General features: G+C 51.6%; 3 protein-coding genes across 3 annotated transcripts; 2 read left to right on the forward strand and 1 right to left on the reverse strand.

Annotated features, from left to right (window-relative positions):
* Positions 1–480: 480 nt before the first annotated feature.
* Positions 481–942, reverse strand: CABS01_01359 (uncharacterized protein; the record flags this gene model as incomplete). Its single annotated transcript, XM_060534739.1, has 1 exon — positions 481–942. A coding segment is annotated over one exon (462 nt), but the record flags the coding sequence as incomplete, so codon positions are not given.
* Positions 943–5,711: 4,769 nt separating this feature from the next.
* On the forward strand, positions 5,712–7,583 carry CABS01_01360 (FAD binding domain-containing protein; the record flags this gene model as incomplete). The annotated part of the gene is made up of 1 exon (XM_060534740.1): positions 5,712–7,583. The coding sequence occupies one exon, from the start codon at positions 5,712–5,714 to the stop codon at positions 7,581–7,583; it is 1,872 nt and encodes a 623-aa protein (XP_060397929.1).
* A 6,319-nt stretch (positions 7,584–13,902) lies between these two features.
* On the forward strand, positions 13,903–14,646 carry CABS01_01361 (nitroreductase; the record flags this gene model as incomplete). Its single annotated transcript, XM_060534741.1, has 1 exon — positions 13,903–14,646. One exon carries the CDS (start codon positions 13,903–13,905, stop codon positions 14,644–14,646), a length of 744 nt encoding a protein of 247 aa, XP_060397930.1.
* Between the last annotated feature and the right edge of the window lie 307 nt (positions 14,647–14,953).

Here is a 14,953-nt window from a genome sequence, read left to right on the forward strand (position 1 = left end):
GGCCCTTGGGGTGCGTGACAGCTAGCCTCAGTAAAGTGAACCACCAATGACCCGTCGAAGCAATCCGTCTTACGGTGCTCTCATCGCCACTCAGAGACGCCTCACGAGAGCTGTCTGTGGCTGACGGCTGCGGCACATAATCAGGAGAGTTGGTGGCTCTCGAACCCCTGAGATGGTGGCTGAAGAATCATCACTCTCGACTACAACTTCGTACTTCAGAGATGAACACCTGGAGCAGACCACAGCCCCTGAGTCACGAGCGCCCCGAGACCGTCTCTTCGATCGTCGGCCCGGGCTCGGTCATTGAGACTCGTAGCCCAACCTCTGATCGAGGTCAAAGGCCCAGATCGCCATGTTCACCATCATCTCGCTTCCATACCTTCTGGAAGCCTCGGGGGAAGACAGGCGTAATAAGAAGGAGGCCAGGGTGCTCGACGACGAGCCTGCCTCAACCAAATTGCCGGTACGTTTCGTGGCTCCCTAGCCTACCATGTACGGAGTAGAGGCACATGCCTGGTCAGACGGTAGCCGGCAGTCCAGCCGAGATGACCACACAGCAGTCGCAATAAGGCCCGGGGCCGGGCTTGAGCTAGGTGAGAGTTTCGATGGACCGGCATCCAGGGGTACAAGTCCCCCGGAGACGCAGGAACGCATAGGGACTGGCGCAGTGCCCGTCAGTGTGGAGATGTACGCTTGGTCGCACTGTGAAGAGAGATCGACGAACCATGCTGATGTGGGTGCCGAGCGGGCGAAGAGCTCACGTGCGAACACGAGCATGCTGGGGCGGACAAGGAGGCTGGTTTGAAAGAATCTTTCCAGAGCGCCCCACGATGCCAGGATCAGAATACCAAGTAGGGTAGCAGATTGTTGGGGTCTCAGTTCGCCAACTGGGAGCGACCACTTCGTACGTATTTTCGGAACAAAAATGCAGCGGTATTGCTGCTCTTGTTGCCCATGTTGCAGTTACTGCTGGTCGCAGAGCAACACTGGCGAAGTATGCCTTATTGTTGAGCAGACTGCTGGTCGACAGGCTAGCAAATCAGAGAGAGAAACGGAAAAAACAGGATTTCAGTTTCGTTCCGGGAGCCAGGTTCGACATCCGGATGGATGTAAACTCCAACCCAAACATGACAGGGCATGTCGACGGGGAAGTAATCCGGCTGATCCGCGCAAACAAATCCCAAAGGGTGAGAATTGGTTGGGAACGGTTGAAACAGCCAAGGGGAGGAGGGAGGTCGGTCACCGAAGAGGCGAGCGATTGAAAGACCGAAACTGCGAAGGCGTTGATCAGTCGGCCGCTGTAATTAGTAGGAGAAGCGAATAAAGTTATCAGATCGAACCCATGCCATGTCGCTGGGTATTGGCGTTAGTGGAGTAAGTCGAGGGTTACACTAGCAACGGGAGCTCAGGCCGGAGCCTCAGGAGAACGCTCGCGACAAGCTCGAAATGAAGATGAGACATCACTAGACGCGCAGGGAGACGCGAGCGGGGCCTGCTTCGCGACATCGCGTAGGTCTTTGATTTGAGATTTCAAGTGTGCTTGCTCGTTTGCGTTGGGAGGATTTACTAGCGTGGGTGTCGACCGGGGGTTTGACAGCAGCCGGTCTCGGAGATTGAATACAATCAGATTAGATGCGATTGATTTGATGAGATTGATAATGTGCGATAAGATTGGGGTGTGTCTTGCTTTGGTCCGGTGGAAAAGCCAAACAGCCCCAGCTGAATTGGCTGGGCGTCATGATTGGATGAAATGGTTACGGACAGGGATCGGATGGTTCAGTGCGTGTGGCATTCCGTCAGGAAAAGCAAGGTGCGGAAATGGTTGGTCCATTGGGCAACACGAGATGAAGCATCCCTCATTTCGTTTGGTCGTCTGGCTCAACGCGGCCGATCTTCTTTGCTTGTGACGTTTTGTCTTGTGCAACCACCTCGGAGATGGGCGGTCGAAGCATGAAAGGCAAGCCCGGAGGAAGTTTTGTCACGGTATCTTATGCAGCAGACAGCATTGCGAACCCAAATGCAAAGTCTAAGAGCATGTTGAGATGGACCGAGAGCATCAGAAGATCAGAACTCTGATACGCTCACGTGAGCGGTCTTGTTGAGAGCCGACCGTCGTTGCCCGAGTCTAGAGATGGGGAGACGGCCGGAATTCCTCGGTTCGGCAACGGCAGCCGGGGCGCGTGTTTACGGAATCCGGCGAATTTTGCCCAATCCCACCTAGGAGAGGAGCGGGTGACCAGCGTTGCATTCCGCGGGACACCTTTCGTCAGTTATGCAGCATGGAGGTCTGCACGCGGAGCTGATGCTGGTGGTTCTTGGGATTTGACAGTTGATGCGCAACAATCAGATGGTGACGGCCAGCATGGGGGGAGACTCTGCTGTGTACTGTGTAGGGTAGGTTTGCCATGGGGAATCGGTATACAGTGTGCGATTTTGGAAAAAACTTAGAAGGGAGCCGGCGCAAAGGAGTGGCAACCCAACGGCTCATGGCTCGGCATTGTGGGCTGACTCGACAGGGCCTTTGACCGAGTCTTACTCGTGCTTGGCGTGTTTTCCTTTTGGTTTTCGGTGAGCGGTGAATTGTATTGCAAGTCGTTATTTTTGGGCCTGGCCATGGTGCTGTTTTCATCGAATGACCGTGGTGCGCAGAGAAATTGCTTCGGTAAGACGTTGGGTCCAATTCGTGACGGGGGGCTGAGCTCGCCCAAGAATGTCTGGGGCCCTGGGGGTGACCATTGTTGTGGAGGGACAAACCCTACCGCTTAGTAGAAGGCATGCCCGAGCAATAATGCCTCTGACGACTCGGGGGTGGCTGATTCCCAACGTGCTGGAACGCACTGTTTAGGAGTGCGTGGTGTGGTACGTAGGGCCTGGAGGGCAAGTCTGGGGTCGTGGGCAGGACCCCGAGTCGCAGAGATAGGTGCTTCCGACGTTGCAATAGCGTAATAGGGGCTTCCAGGTCTGCACACTGTGGACGGAGCTTCTTTGACAGGACGGCGGAGCTGAAGATCAAGACCGGGAGAAGTTGGTGGTGCTGCTGCATTGGTGCCGCGGAGCGTGTTGAAGTGGTGCCGTGGGAGGTGCAGAAGACTGCCGTGTTGTCCATCTCCGAAGGTGGAGGGACAGTATCGGGACTCTGTGCGGCTATCTCAGCGACAGAGTGAAAGTGAGGGGTGCGGCCACCTCATTGTGCGTAGCCGGTGCTGCACGATGGTAGCTGGATAGCATCACGGGAGAGCGCAATCGTGAGGGGGTATGGTGAAATGAGGGCTCTTTCAATGGCCAGCGAGTCCGGAGCAAGTTGGGCCCAGCATAATGGACCAGCAAGATGGATCTTGGAGTGCGCAAGCGGGCGAGGAAACCCCACACTCTTGTTCTGTGGCGGCGATATGCGATGCAGCAATGTACGATGTCGTTGGATGTGCAAGTACGGGGAACGGTGAATCGTCAGGTTTTCCAGTTGTGCGGGACAAGAGTCCACCGCAGTGCAGCAGAAATGGGCGGCGACCCTGGCACTGTGAGGATCGAAGCGCAAGCGAGCAGTCTGCTGCGCACGGTAGTGTACTTGGTACGGATATTCTACTGTGGCACATGTATGATGTGGTTAGAAAGCCCAACAAGAGTGGGTGAGCGGATCAGCTTACCTCATTTTACCTTTGGTTTCCGGCAACCGGCTCGGTTCCCATCACCTCTGCCAAGAGCGACGGGAAGTGACAAGAGACAGAAAGAGCCAGGCGGAAGAAGACTGAGAAAAGCCGGGCAAGAAAAGCCGGGAAAAGAGGATGAATCGGGTAGGGGCGGGTGGAGTGGGGTGAACCGCGTAGAGTACCTAGGGTAGTAGTAGTACCTACCTAGAGTGGTGTGGAAGCAAGGCAAGAAGGAGCGAGTGACTAAATTCGTACCTTCCACGTTAGCGGATCGGAATGTGGAAGGAGAAAAGATAGGAGATGCAATGCCTTCCGCTGCACCTCGGGCTGTGACAATCAATTACCTACCTTACCTACCTTGCCGGGCATGGCATTGACGTTGATGTCGACGCGTCCCGAGGTTCAATCGCTGCAGGAGAGGCTGAGCCCGAGGTGTCGATTTGGAAAAGAAAGCACCGAGGAAATTGAATGAACGGGATGGTGACAATGCAGATGCCAGAAGGTACCTATCCCAATACTGCGTACACATGTCTCGTCGTCATCGGGGCGGGCGACATCGGCCAAGAGCAAAAGTGGAGGGTTGTTAGGAACACAAGAAAGGACCCAGCGCGCGGTCTCGTGTTTGGTGCCCGTGGACCGTGACTTCCTTCGGTTTTTCTGCAAGTGCTTGCATTTCTGATGCTACTACTCCGTAATCTGATTGATAAGGCAGGGCATCTTGGGCGAAAGCAGCCTGAAAAGCAAATGGAAATGTGGAAAGCACCCGAGCGCGAGTGCGAGCTCGGATGTGCTAGAATTGACGTGACGCATTCTCACATATTTCTTTCTTTTGCTCGGTAACGGCATGTCGTGACAGTCCATTGCAACAGTACCCGTAAATTGTATGTACTATTCAGTTTACCCAACCGTGCCAACCAAAATGTGCCCGGATCGAGGCTGAATCTTAGTCAACGGCGGTGCTGGTGTTACAGTCATCAGCAGCTGTCAGTGTCGCACATTATTACCCGGTGGCCATTCATCATTACCCAAGATGAACAAATGCTCTCTGCATGCTCAGGTCATCAATCAGCAATCAAATCATGACGCGCAGCCCGTCGTCGCCGCCGCTTGGGGGCCAAGCCAAGCCCGAAAAGAAGACGTACCTGGGTACCGTGGACAGTGCCAACATCTCCGGCACGTGGACAGTGCGATAATAGAGACCCACTCACTGTCCGGCTGCGGCCACTACCACGGTGCCACCGCTGTGGCGGCTAGGCCCAACAGGAGCATTCCAGGGTCCCCTGTCGCAACCCAAAAACGGAGACTTTGCACTCTTCTTCGTTTTCCTCACTGTTACTCGATTGCACCTGGTCGCTTTTTACCTTGCATTTGTTACGCACTTTAGTACGCAGTATACGGAGTACGGAGTACTCCTTCACTACTGGCCAGCCTGGATATCATCAAGCCCTTGTGCCTGTCTTTTCCGGCCGGTTCCAGTCGAAATTTAAAAACGTGCAGAAAAAAAAGAGTACATTCCGTGCTCCAGTATCCGTACTTCCTCGGTCTAGAGATCGACAAACCTCACCTATTCCTTACCAAGTACGGATACCTACGCCCCTACTACTTCATACGCCTTTTCTTTTCCCGGGGCCTGGACCAGGTTTTCCCACCATTTTTACCGTTTACCTCATCGACCTCTCCACGTCCCAAAAACTTAACATTCCTCACCCTTCCGCCCGATACTTTTTCGCTCCTTTTCTCTTTTCCCTACCTTACACCACACACACCTCGGCTTATCTGATCAAACTTATCTGATCAAGAATTCCCCAACCTGGTTTCATCCATCTGACAACCCACAGCCACTCACCGATTCCTACAAGACCTCTTCTGTCCCGCTCTCACCACAGCATGCTGAGGACCTACTGACTATCCGCCCCTCCATCCTTTCACTCACGTATACTTTACGCCGTCCTCTACGCCAAAGTCTTTTGGCCCACGGTCACCCACCAAAGTCGTCTAGGTCATCGGTATCTGTATTTCCGCCACCTAAACAACATCCTCGACGACATACGCAGAAACATCGCCATGCACAGCACCATGGCGACCACGGCCATGGCTTCCCAACTCATCGGGGCTACCAGCAACTGCATTCCCGAGGAGCCCAGCGTCTCTTCCGTCGCACCTTCTCTCACCTACTCGGAAGAGTCAGAGGATCAAGATGAGGAAATCCAAGCCCCTAGGAGGCGGCGCGCTTCTACCCGCCTCATTGCCCAGAGCCCTGCCGACATCCAGCGTATCACGGGCGAATCGACAGCTCAATTGATCCAGAGATGCTGCGGTGGCGGCTGCTGCATGAAGTTGGGCGCCAAGAAGGAGGGCCTCGAGTACGAGAGCATCCCCTTCCCCGATAACCACGCGTACAAGTCACTCGCCCTTAAGATTGGCGACATTCCCACAAAGTTGACCAACATCGCCGACCTGCCCGAGCAAACCGTTTTCTTCGAGCCCGTACTTCGTTCCACTGCGACCCCTGCCGTCGCCTCGTCTCCCACAGACTCGGCAATCTCTCTGGGTGCTGATGCGCGCGAGGACAAGACGGCAGACGCACTCGCCACCGTCCAGAACCAGCTCAAGGACTTCACAATCGATAACATCGATACCGCCCGAGAGCCTCCCAGATACGTTCAGCCTCACCCGCCTTACCACGTCTACGCCGCCCGCATCGACTCGACCCGTGAGTTGACTAAGCCCGGCGCCGAGAAGCGCACCTACCACTTCGACCTCGATATCACAAGTTACCCGGGCGAGGAGGACATGGACTTCAGGGTCGGCGGTGCCATTGGTGTTATGGCACCCAACGATAAGGATTGTGTCGACGATGTTTTCGACGCCCTCATGGTGCCTCGGTTCCTTCGGGACAAGCCGGTCTTGATGAAGACCACCAAGGGCCGCTGGCCTACCGTGTGGGGCGACGACCAGGCCCGCGAGATGGTCACCACGCGCCGGGACTTGCTTACCTGGTGCTCCGATATCCAGTCCTACCCCCCGACCAAGCAGCTTCTGCGCATTCTTGCCGAGTATGCCGAGGACCCTAATGAGAAGAAGTTGTTGACGTACCTTTGTGCCGCCGAAGGCCAGGGCGTCTTCTGCGACTTCCGCACCGGACCCCACGTTTCCCTCTCCCAGCTCTTGCACGCGTTCCCGAGCTCCCACCCGCCCATGGACCTCCTGCTGTCCTCCTTGCAGACGTTGATGCCGCGCTTCTACTCTCTGTCCAACGACCCGCACGACGCCTACAAGACGCGCGATGGCAAGGTGCACCGGCTGATCGAGATTGCCGTCACGGTTCATGAGACTGCTGACTGGCGTCGCGGTCTCCGTACCGGTATCGGCTCCGGTTTCTTCGAGCGCCAGGCCCAGAAGTGGTTGGAGGCGAAGCGCAACGGAGAAACCCCAGAGATCCACATCCCCATGTTCAAGGGCCTCATGGCCAACCCTCTCGCCAAGCAATTCGTCTCCGACGGCCCCATGCTCCTCATTGGTGCTGGCGTTGGCATCGCTCCGTTCAGAGGCTTCGTCCAGCGTCGCTTGAAGACGGCCAACTGCGCAAACAAGGTCTGGGTTCTCCAGGGCATTCGCGACTCGCTCGTCGACGAGATCTACAGTGGCGAGTGGGGTGTTCACGAGGACGAGGTCAAGCGTGTTGTTCAGAGCCGTCGCGGCGAGAGTCGTTACGTCCAAGAGGAAGTGCGCAATCAGGCCGACCTGGTATGGTACATTGCGAACGCCGTTGACGGTCGCGTCTTTGTGTGCGGAAGCACCAAGGGCATGGGCGAGGGCGTTGAAGAGGCTCTCGTCGACGTGGCCATGCAAAAGGGCAACCTCGAGCGTGAGGAGGCCAAGAAGTACTGGGAGCTCAAGAAGGAGGCCGGCCAGTACATTGCCGAGACGTGGTAAGGTGCTGGTGGGCGGGCAGACCCCCGCCATTTTATAAGTCTAGCACCCTCTTACCAAAGGCCCCAAAAGTCCGCAAGTCCCGGAGAAGGATGCGAACTCGGGGATTTCATGGTCGGGGCGGGCGGCTTGTTGCTGACGCGGACGATCATTCGGTGCCTGGCGCTGCTGTGCCACCGAACTCGGACATAAAAACGGCTTCGGTCTCATCGGACGTAAGAGATTAAATGCCAACAGCCGCGCATGGCGACGAAAAAAACACAAAAAAGGTCAATGACCCCCCGAAACATATTAAGAGCATGGGGGGAATGACGAGGGATGCAACCTCGTAACAAAAAGGGCAACAACCTAGACGGCGTTTTCGGGCGGGTTCAAGGGACATGATTTTCTGACAACCAAAAAAGACATTGGGCTGTTGCGAGACAGGGTTTTTCTTTTTCATTGTTTTGTCAACTACGGCATCACGGTGTTGGCGGGAGTCAAAATGGGTTTTCAAAGAAGGCATTCATTGGATTGCTTTCACCTTGGGTGCTGTCAGTCGCAGCGTCCAGTCTCTAGCATGTATGTAGTATAGGCGATGGCTTTCACTGTAGCATTAACAAAAACTGTTCAACAATCGAAAGTTCAGGAGATTAGTGAGACTTCATAAGGCCATGCGTAAGAAGCATCGGTGGTGACGAGGTATATACTACTTCACGAGTATAGCAAGGTGGGCTGTTGTTCTCTTATGAACGACTTTGAGGCTACCAGACTTTAGAATGCAACCGTAGATGATGTCTAGCCAGGTTGGCAAGATACAAGGAGGCTCGCTATGCCTTTTAGTATATTTAGATATACCCCTGAGGATAAGTCAGTATATTTGACGGAGCAGCCGGCTCTAATTATACCGTTCCCAGGGCCCTTTATCGAGGTGTATAGTTGGCTGGTTAGAAGGATGTTAGTAAGTGCTCCTGTATAGGTGAGATCGGTGATATAATTGAAGACAACACGAGGCATCGGCTAGAACGCCTGAAAGAAGGATGGTAACGAGACTTTTGACAAAGATACATCCCTTCCCGAAGGAATCCATGATGAACTTCACAGGTAACGATCTACGTATTTACTATAAAGACCTTATAGATAGCTATCAGAGTATATTGCTAAAACATCTAAGAGCCTTTAGAAGCAGCCGGTTCTTTAATGCCAGTGACGCCTTTATGTTTCATTTATACTCTTAACAAATAAGAAAAGTTTTATAATAATTATCGAATTTCCTATACCCTGAGGAGGGGGAGCGTACGATTTGCTCTGTGAAGTATAGTAAGTAGGTGGGGTTTACCTCACTTATGCCTGCAAACCCGTGCGCGTCTGACATTCCCTGGCTACGTTCTTTCATACTTTATATCCCTTGCTCTACAGCTTTGTAGCGAGAGCACAGAAAGCATCTCAATGCGAAGTTCTCTCGGTGCGGGAGACTCGTACTAAGGTCGGCTTTCCTTTTTACCGACGTTCATGTCCATGAAGCTTCTACTTAGAAATTCCTCCTTACGAGGTATCAAGGTCCTGTCGAGTATCTCACCTTGCTCTCTTTTACCCGTCCGCACGCAGCAGATGTAACGTGTTCGTGGACGAATACGAGCGAACGTGAAAGGGAAGATGAATGACGGACTACTTATTCCACTGCGGTGAGTTTATAGAGATGACATCCGTCCTCCCCCCGTTCGAACTTGTCGCACGGACCATACCAAGTACCTACCATGACGGCCCCCATCGACATACCAGCCGGCGCCGCGACCATCCACAACAAGGGAACATCTGGTAGATTCTCCTCCGCGGGCCAACGTCCCCCTTTAAATACTACTACCCTCGAAGTGCTCGTGATGGCAGCAAAACGTTCCTTTCTGGGCAACGGTCGGCAAAAGATTGTAGTTGTCGGTACATATGGACTTTGCTGGGAAAATCCCCAGTTGTGTAAATCCGTGTGCTCCCCCCCGAACGGGGAAGTATAATTCCGTATTTCCGGTCCCCCGTCTTTCGCAAAGTCCCCTACTCCGGAACGGAGTGCCCTTTTTGAAAATATCGCCACCCACCGAACGGGCCCGGTTATCGCCGGCGAAGACTGCCTTGCGCCGGTCCTGACAGGTCCCGGGCGCCACAACGCTTGGAAGTTCTCGGCGAAGAGACGGTGGACACGGCATGCGCCGTGCTTCGTAACGGAAGCCGAAACTCTTTGCGCCGGGCAGGTTCTCTTCCGGAGGAAGGGGGGGACATGTCAACTTGGTGCTCCGAAGTGGAGCTACTCCCGGTCGCGTATGGTTCATGTGGGCGAAATATGTCCGTACCTCACTTGGTATCCGTATGGAGTGCTCCATCACGCGCGCAACGACCGGGACGCCATTCAGTATTGCGCCATCGTGATGGGGCTGGTGGCTGGACGGGGCGGGAGTAAGGTAGTTCTGGCGGGGTGGGTTCTCGCGCGCGGTTATGGATCGGGGGGGGGGGGGGGGTTGGGGTGGGGGGGGGGGGGGGGCGTGCGGGGGGGGGGGGGGGGGGGTGGGGGGGTGGGGGGGGGGGGGGGGGGGGGGTGGGGGGGGGGGGGGGGGTGTGGGGGGGGGGGGGGGGGGGGGGGGGGTGGGTGGGTGGGGGTGTGGGGGGGGGGGGGGGGGGGGGGGGGGGGGGGGGGGGGGGGGGGGGGGGGGGGGGGGGGGGGGGGCAGGGCCCTGTGCTTCTGCGTTCAGGATACGGATAGCTTTGCTCATTTGAGCGATGCGCTGGGACTTTGAGTCGTGCAAGTTGTGCGATCGTACCTGGCATCTAGAGAAGACAGAATACTGGCGCGCGTTGACTCTTGTCTTGAGAATTGATAATCATGTGTGCTGGTTTGGAATTCAGCAAATGCCCACCCGCGCCGCGGTTCTGGAGGCACGGATGGTGGAGTGTACGGTCGACGGTCGTCGTCGTTTACCCGACCCGCGCGGGAACTTGGGAGAAGGGGGTCTCGGATGAAATGCGGCGACTTTTGAGATCCGATCTGGGTGCTCGCTGCTTGTGGATACCTTCTTGGGGCAGGTCGGCCGCGAGCTCTCGAGTCTTGGGACGCGCGGGAAAGGCGCAGGGCGCAGGGCGCATCGCCATGCATGTCTTTGAACGTGTTTGTTCCCCAGCGAAGCACTTGGGCAACTAGAGATAGTCGGACGATCAGGGGAGACGGGAATAACAGACACACGCGCGGTACGGAGGTACGTCTTAATAGTCCTTGCAGTTACTACTAAGACCTAGACCCACAATTACGACTAATTTCAACTAATTAGAGGCTACGGATTATTTTTAACCTATTTTAATTACTTTTTACCTTAGTATTACCTATAGTAACTACTTTAACTTATATATTACTATTATAATTATTATAAAGCTTATAAGAATATTAAAACCGCTAAACTTACTAAATTACTATTTTTAGAACCCTTTTTTTCTTTTTAATATAGATCTTAAAATATTAATAAAAAAAAAGCTAGATCTAAGTATTAAAATAGTAATTTTAGTTTTATAAAGTTATATAGTTAAGTAAATTACTAAATAAATATCTTAAGCTCTAAGAATTCTAATTTATACTATTTTTAACGTTTTTATTTATATAAAAAAGAACGGATTTAACTTAGTTATTTTTACTTTTTTAATTTAATCTATTTATTATAAAAAATACCCCCTAAAATAGCTACTTAACTAAGTAAACTAAAGAGGTTAACGACGTTATTATTTATAAAGTCTATTATAACTAGTATAATTATAAAAAGAATTATATTAATATTATTAAAAACTTTATAAAAGATAATAATATTAATATATTAATAATAACTATTTAATAAATCCTTTATTATTACGGCTTTTATAAAACTAAACTAACCTATAAACTAAGCTTAATAAAAAAAATATAATAAGAGCGACTTAAGTAGTACCTCGACTATTAGTATTAGACCCTCGATAACTAAAAGTAGGTTATATAATTAAATAAGACTATAGTTACCCTTAATTACTACTATAATAGCTATAAGCTCTAGTACTATTTAAATAAGGCCTATACTAAATAGTATATATAAAATAGGTAAAAAGGTTATTTTAAATTTATATTTTAGGGCTTTTTTATATATAAAAAAAAGGGCCGTATTATTATTAAATTCCCAAAATTATTACTAAAAAAAAGGCTATTAAAATAAAAATTACTTAGTTTAATACTAAACTTAAGCCTATTTAATGTTAATAATAAGAGCTTAAGAGTAGTATAGAGCGAATAAGCTTACGGAATTTACTAAGCTATAAGCCCTAATTTAATTAAAATATAAAATTAAATAAGTTAATATAGAACAGTAAGGGCGGGATTAATTAATATAAATACTATAAAGAGATCCTATTACTTAAATTATTCCCTTAAATTAAAAAATTACTTAGTAATTTAATTATATAAAAGGATAAGGCGCCTATTTATAACTATTATTTTATTTATTATATATATAGCCTTTTTAAAATTATAAAGCTTTTCTAACTAAGTAATTTACTTAACCTTAATTTTATCGAACTTTACTAATTATAAATAAAAAGATAGATTATTAAAAAGGGGGCGCCTAGGTCCTAAGTAAAAGTAATATATTATTAATAAAAATATTAATATATATTATTACTAAAAAAAATCTAAAAATAAATAAAAAGGATACCTTACTATATTAAGTAAATAATTATACTAGAGGGTAGTAATAAATATAAAGAGGGTTAATAGGCTAGATTATACCGTTAAATAGCTATTAATTAACCTTAATTAACGCTGTTTATTATAAAATCGATAATAATGAACGATAATTATAGTAGCCGAATTTTGCTGCTTATATATACCCTAGCCAGCCCCTTATTAACTCCCCTGTCTGTAGTAGGGGTTAGTCTTGGTAGCAACTGTAAGGACTATTAAGACGCACCTCCGTAGATTGGAAATAAAATGCTCGGGGGGGAGGGGAAGCTATGAAGCTATCCAGGAGGCTTATTTTAGCCCCCAATCTCGTGTCTCTCCCCTGGGTCTGTTCTTCACCGCCTGCAAGGGGGTGGGTGATGCAGGTACTCTGTAGAGCTGGACGGCACGACGTGTGCATTCGTAGCGTGATGTATCTGGAGTCTGTCATTATTCTAGAATTTTCGCGACGGGCGTGGCGCACGCCCGCATGGGCGTCTATTCCCTCTCGTTGCAGTTCCCGCGCGGTGGATGTCTGCATCGTTCCCCGATTCCCCGAGAAAATATCGGGAACCGGAACTATAGCATGCTCTCTTTCTTCCACTTTGGCATTGCACGAGAGATAAGGTACCTTACTCTAGGGAACCGCCTCATAAAAGCTTGTCTTTGGGTACCGGTAGCTAGCACGAATTGATGTAAATTGGCGAGTAGGAAGTCCAATTATCATCGAGTCGTGAACAAACTACCTTACAAGTTGTATGTATGAATGTACCTATCGCGTTGTCTTTGTGAGGTTGAACCGCAGGAATGAAAATGCAAAAGGTACCCCGCCAGCGGAATGATGTCAATTCAGTACTCCGAATCCGTGTACCGCCCGCTTAATCATCCCCCCAAACGCCCCCAATACGGCCTAGTTTTTGTGTAGAGTGACAATGACAAAGAAATGCGATTCTGCAGCGAAATGTGACTCGCCGTCGGCCAGTGGAACCAGCGGGAAAAAAAAAGATTCCGCTTCATCGCGCCGGAGCTTTCCTGCGCTATCGACTCCTTGCCAGCCATGTCAGTCTCAATCTCTGAGGCCTAGGTAAAGATACATTATGTCGGTGACTGGCGCCAGTTGGATATCATTGGGGTGCCATTGGTAATCCGGTACACGCTTGATTACCACACCATTTGCTCAGCGGCCGGGTCCTCGTCCCCCCAAAGCACGCCTTTGGCGCTCGAGCATCTTCAGTCAGGGGGGGGGGTCCCCATCCGATGATGGAGACGCCCTGATCCATGGCATGGAGGGGCAGAGAAGCGGGGACCTTGGGCTTTGTGGTGTAGCTGTTTGGCGCACCTGCTTGCTTGCGACCACAGTGCTGCTTGCTGTGGTTGCTAGGTGTTGCTGTCGATGTGGGGGAGGAGGGGTGCGAGGGAGGGAGGGAGAGGTTTCCAACGGGTTCTGAGACGCCTTTGCGGGAGAAATCCCAAAGGCGGGATGGGAAAGGTATCCGTACCTAGCGTCAGTACGGACACTCCGTAGCTATTGTGGTTCCCATGGCCCCCCCCTTCCTCTCGTCTCCCATCGGTATATAACCCATCGAGACGCCCTCCCCCCATCTCGCATACCTAAAAGAGAGAAGAACCATGATCAGCATCACCAGAACAGCAATCCAAGCAACAAAGAGACTCTCCACCCTCCGTCCTCTCACCACCACAACCATCACCACAAAACAACACCAGTTCTCCAGAACCTTCACCTCAACCACCGCCAAAATGTCCGCCCCCAGCGCAAACCTCATCCTCGACGCCGTCAAGGCCCGCCGCACCTACTACCCCCTCTCCAAGACCCTCCCCATCGAGACCGCCCGCGTCGACGACATCGTAAAGACCGCCCTCGCCCACGTCCCCTCCTCCTTCAACTCCCAGTCCAACCGCGTCGTCGTCCTCCACGGCGCAGAGCACGAAAAGTTCTGGGACATTGCCCTCTCCGTCCTCAAGGCCATCGTCCCCGCCGAGCAGTGGGAGTCCACCTCCGGCAAGCTCAACATGTTCAAGGGCGCCGCCGGCTCCGTCCTCTTCTTCGAGGACCAGGACGTCGTCAACGGCATGCAGGAGAAGTTCGCCCTGTACGCCGACCGCTTCCCCGTCTGGGCCAACCAGTCCGACGGCATGCTCCAGTTCGCCGTCTGGACCGCCCTCGAGGCCGAGGGCCTCGGCGCCAACCTGCAGCACTACAACCCGCTCGTCGACCAGCAGGTCGCCGCCGAGTGGAAGGTCCCCGCCAGCTGGAAGCTCAACGCCCAGCTCGTCTTTGGCGGCAGGACGGGCGAGGCCGGCCCCAAGGAGTTCAAGCCCATCGAGGACATCTTCAAGACCTTCAGCTCGTAGACGACGATGGAACGGGACGCCTGGAACCTGCGAGTTTTCGAGAGAGGAGATGAAAGTCAGTGGAGGAAAACACATATAAAGCTGCATCTGCTGGAGTTTTTTTTTGGCCCACCCTGTTTGGCTATTTAGACAATCTTTAGCGATGGACTTTTGAATGAATTTAATGCATTGAAATGATTCCAAAACGTTTGTACGTCGTCGTCTCTCCAAATCCTTTCGGAATAATAAAAAAAAGGTGCCATGTAAGTGAGACGGGATCGGCGCCACGCTCACGGAAGCCAATAGAATCCGCCCATTCGAAATAAGG

Source organism: Colletotrichum abscissum (genome assembly GCF_030869225.1).
Source record: "Colletotrichum abscissum strain IMI 504890 chromosome Unknown Scaffold_3.1, whole genome shotgun sequence".
Lineage (NCBI taxonomy): Eukaryota > Fungi > Ascomycota > Sordariomycetes > Glomerellales > Glomerellaceae > Colletotrichum > Colletotrichum abscissum.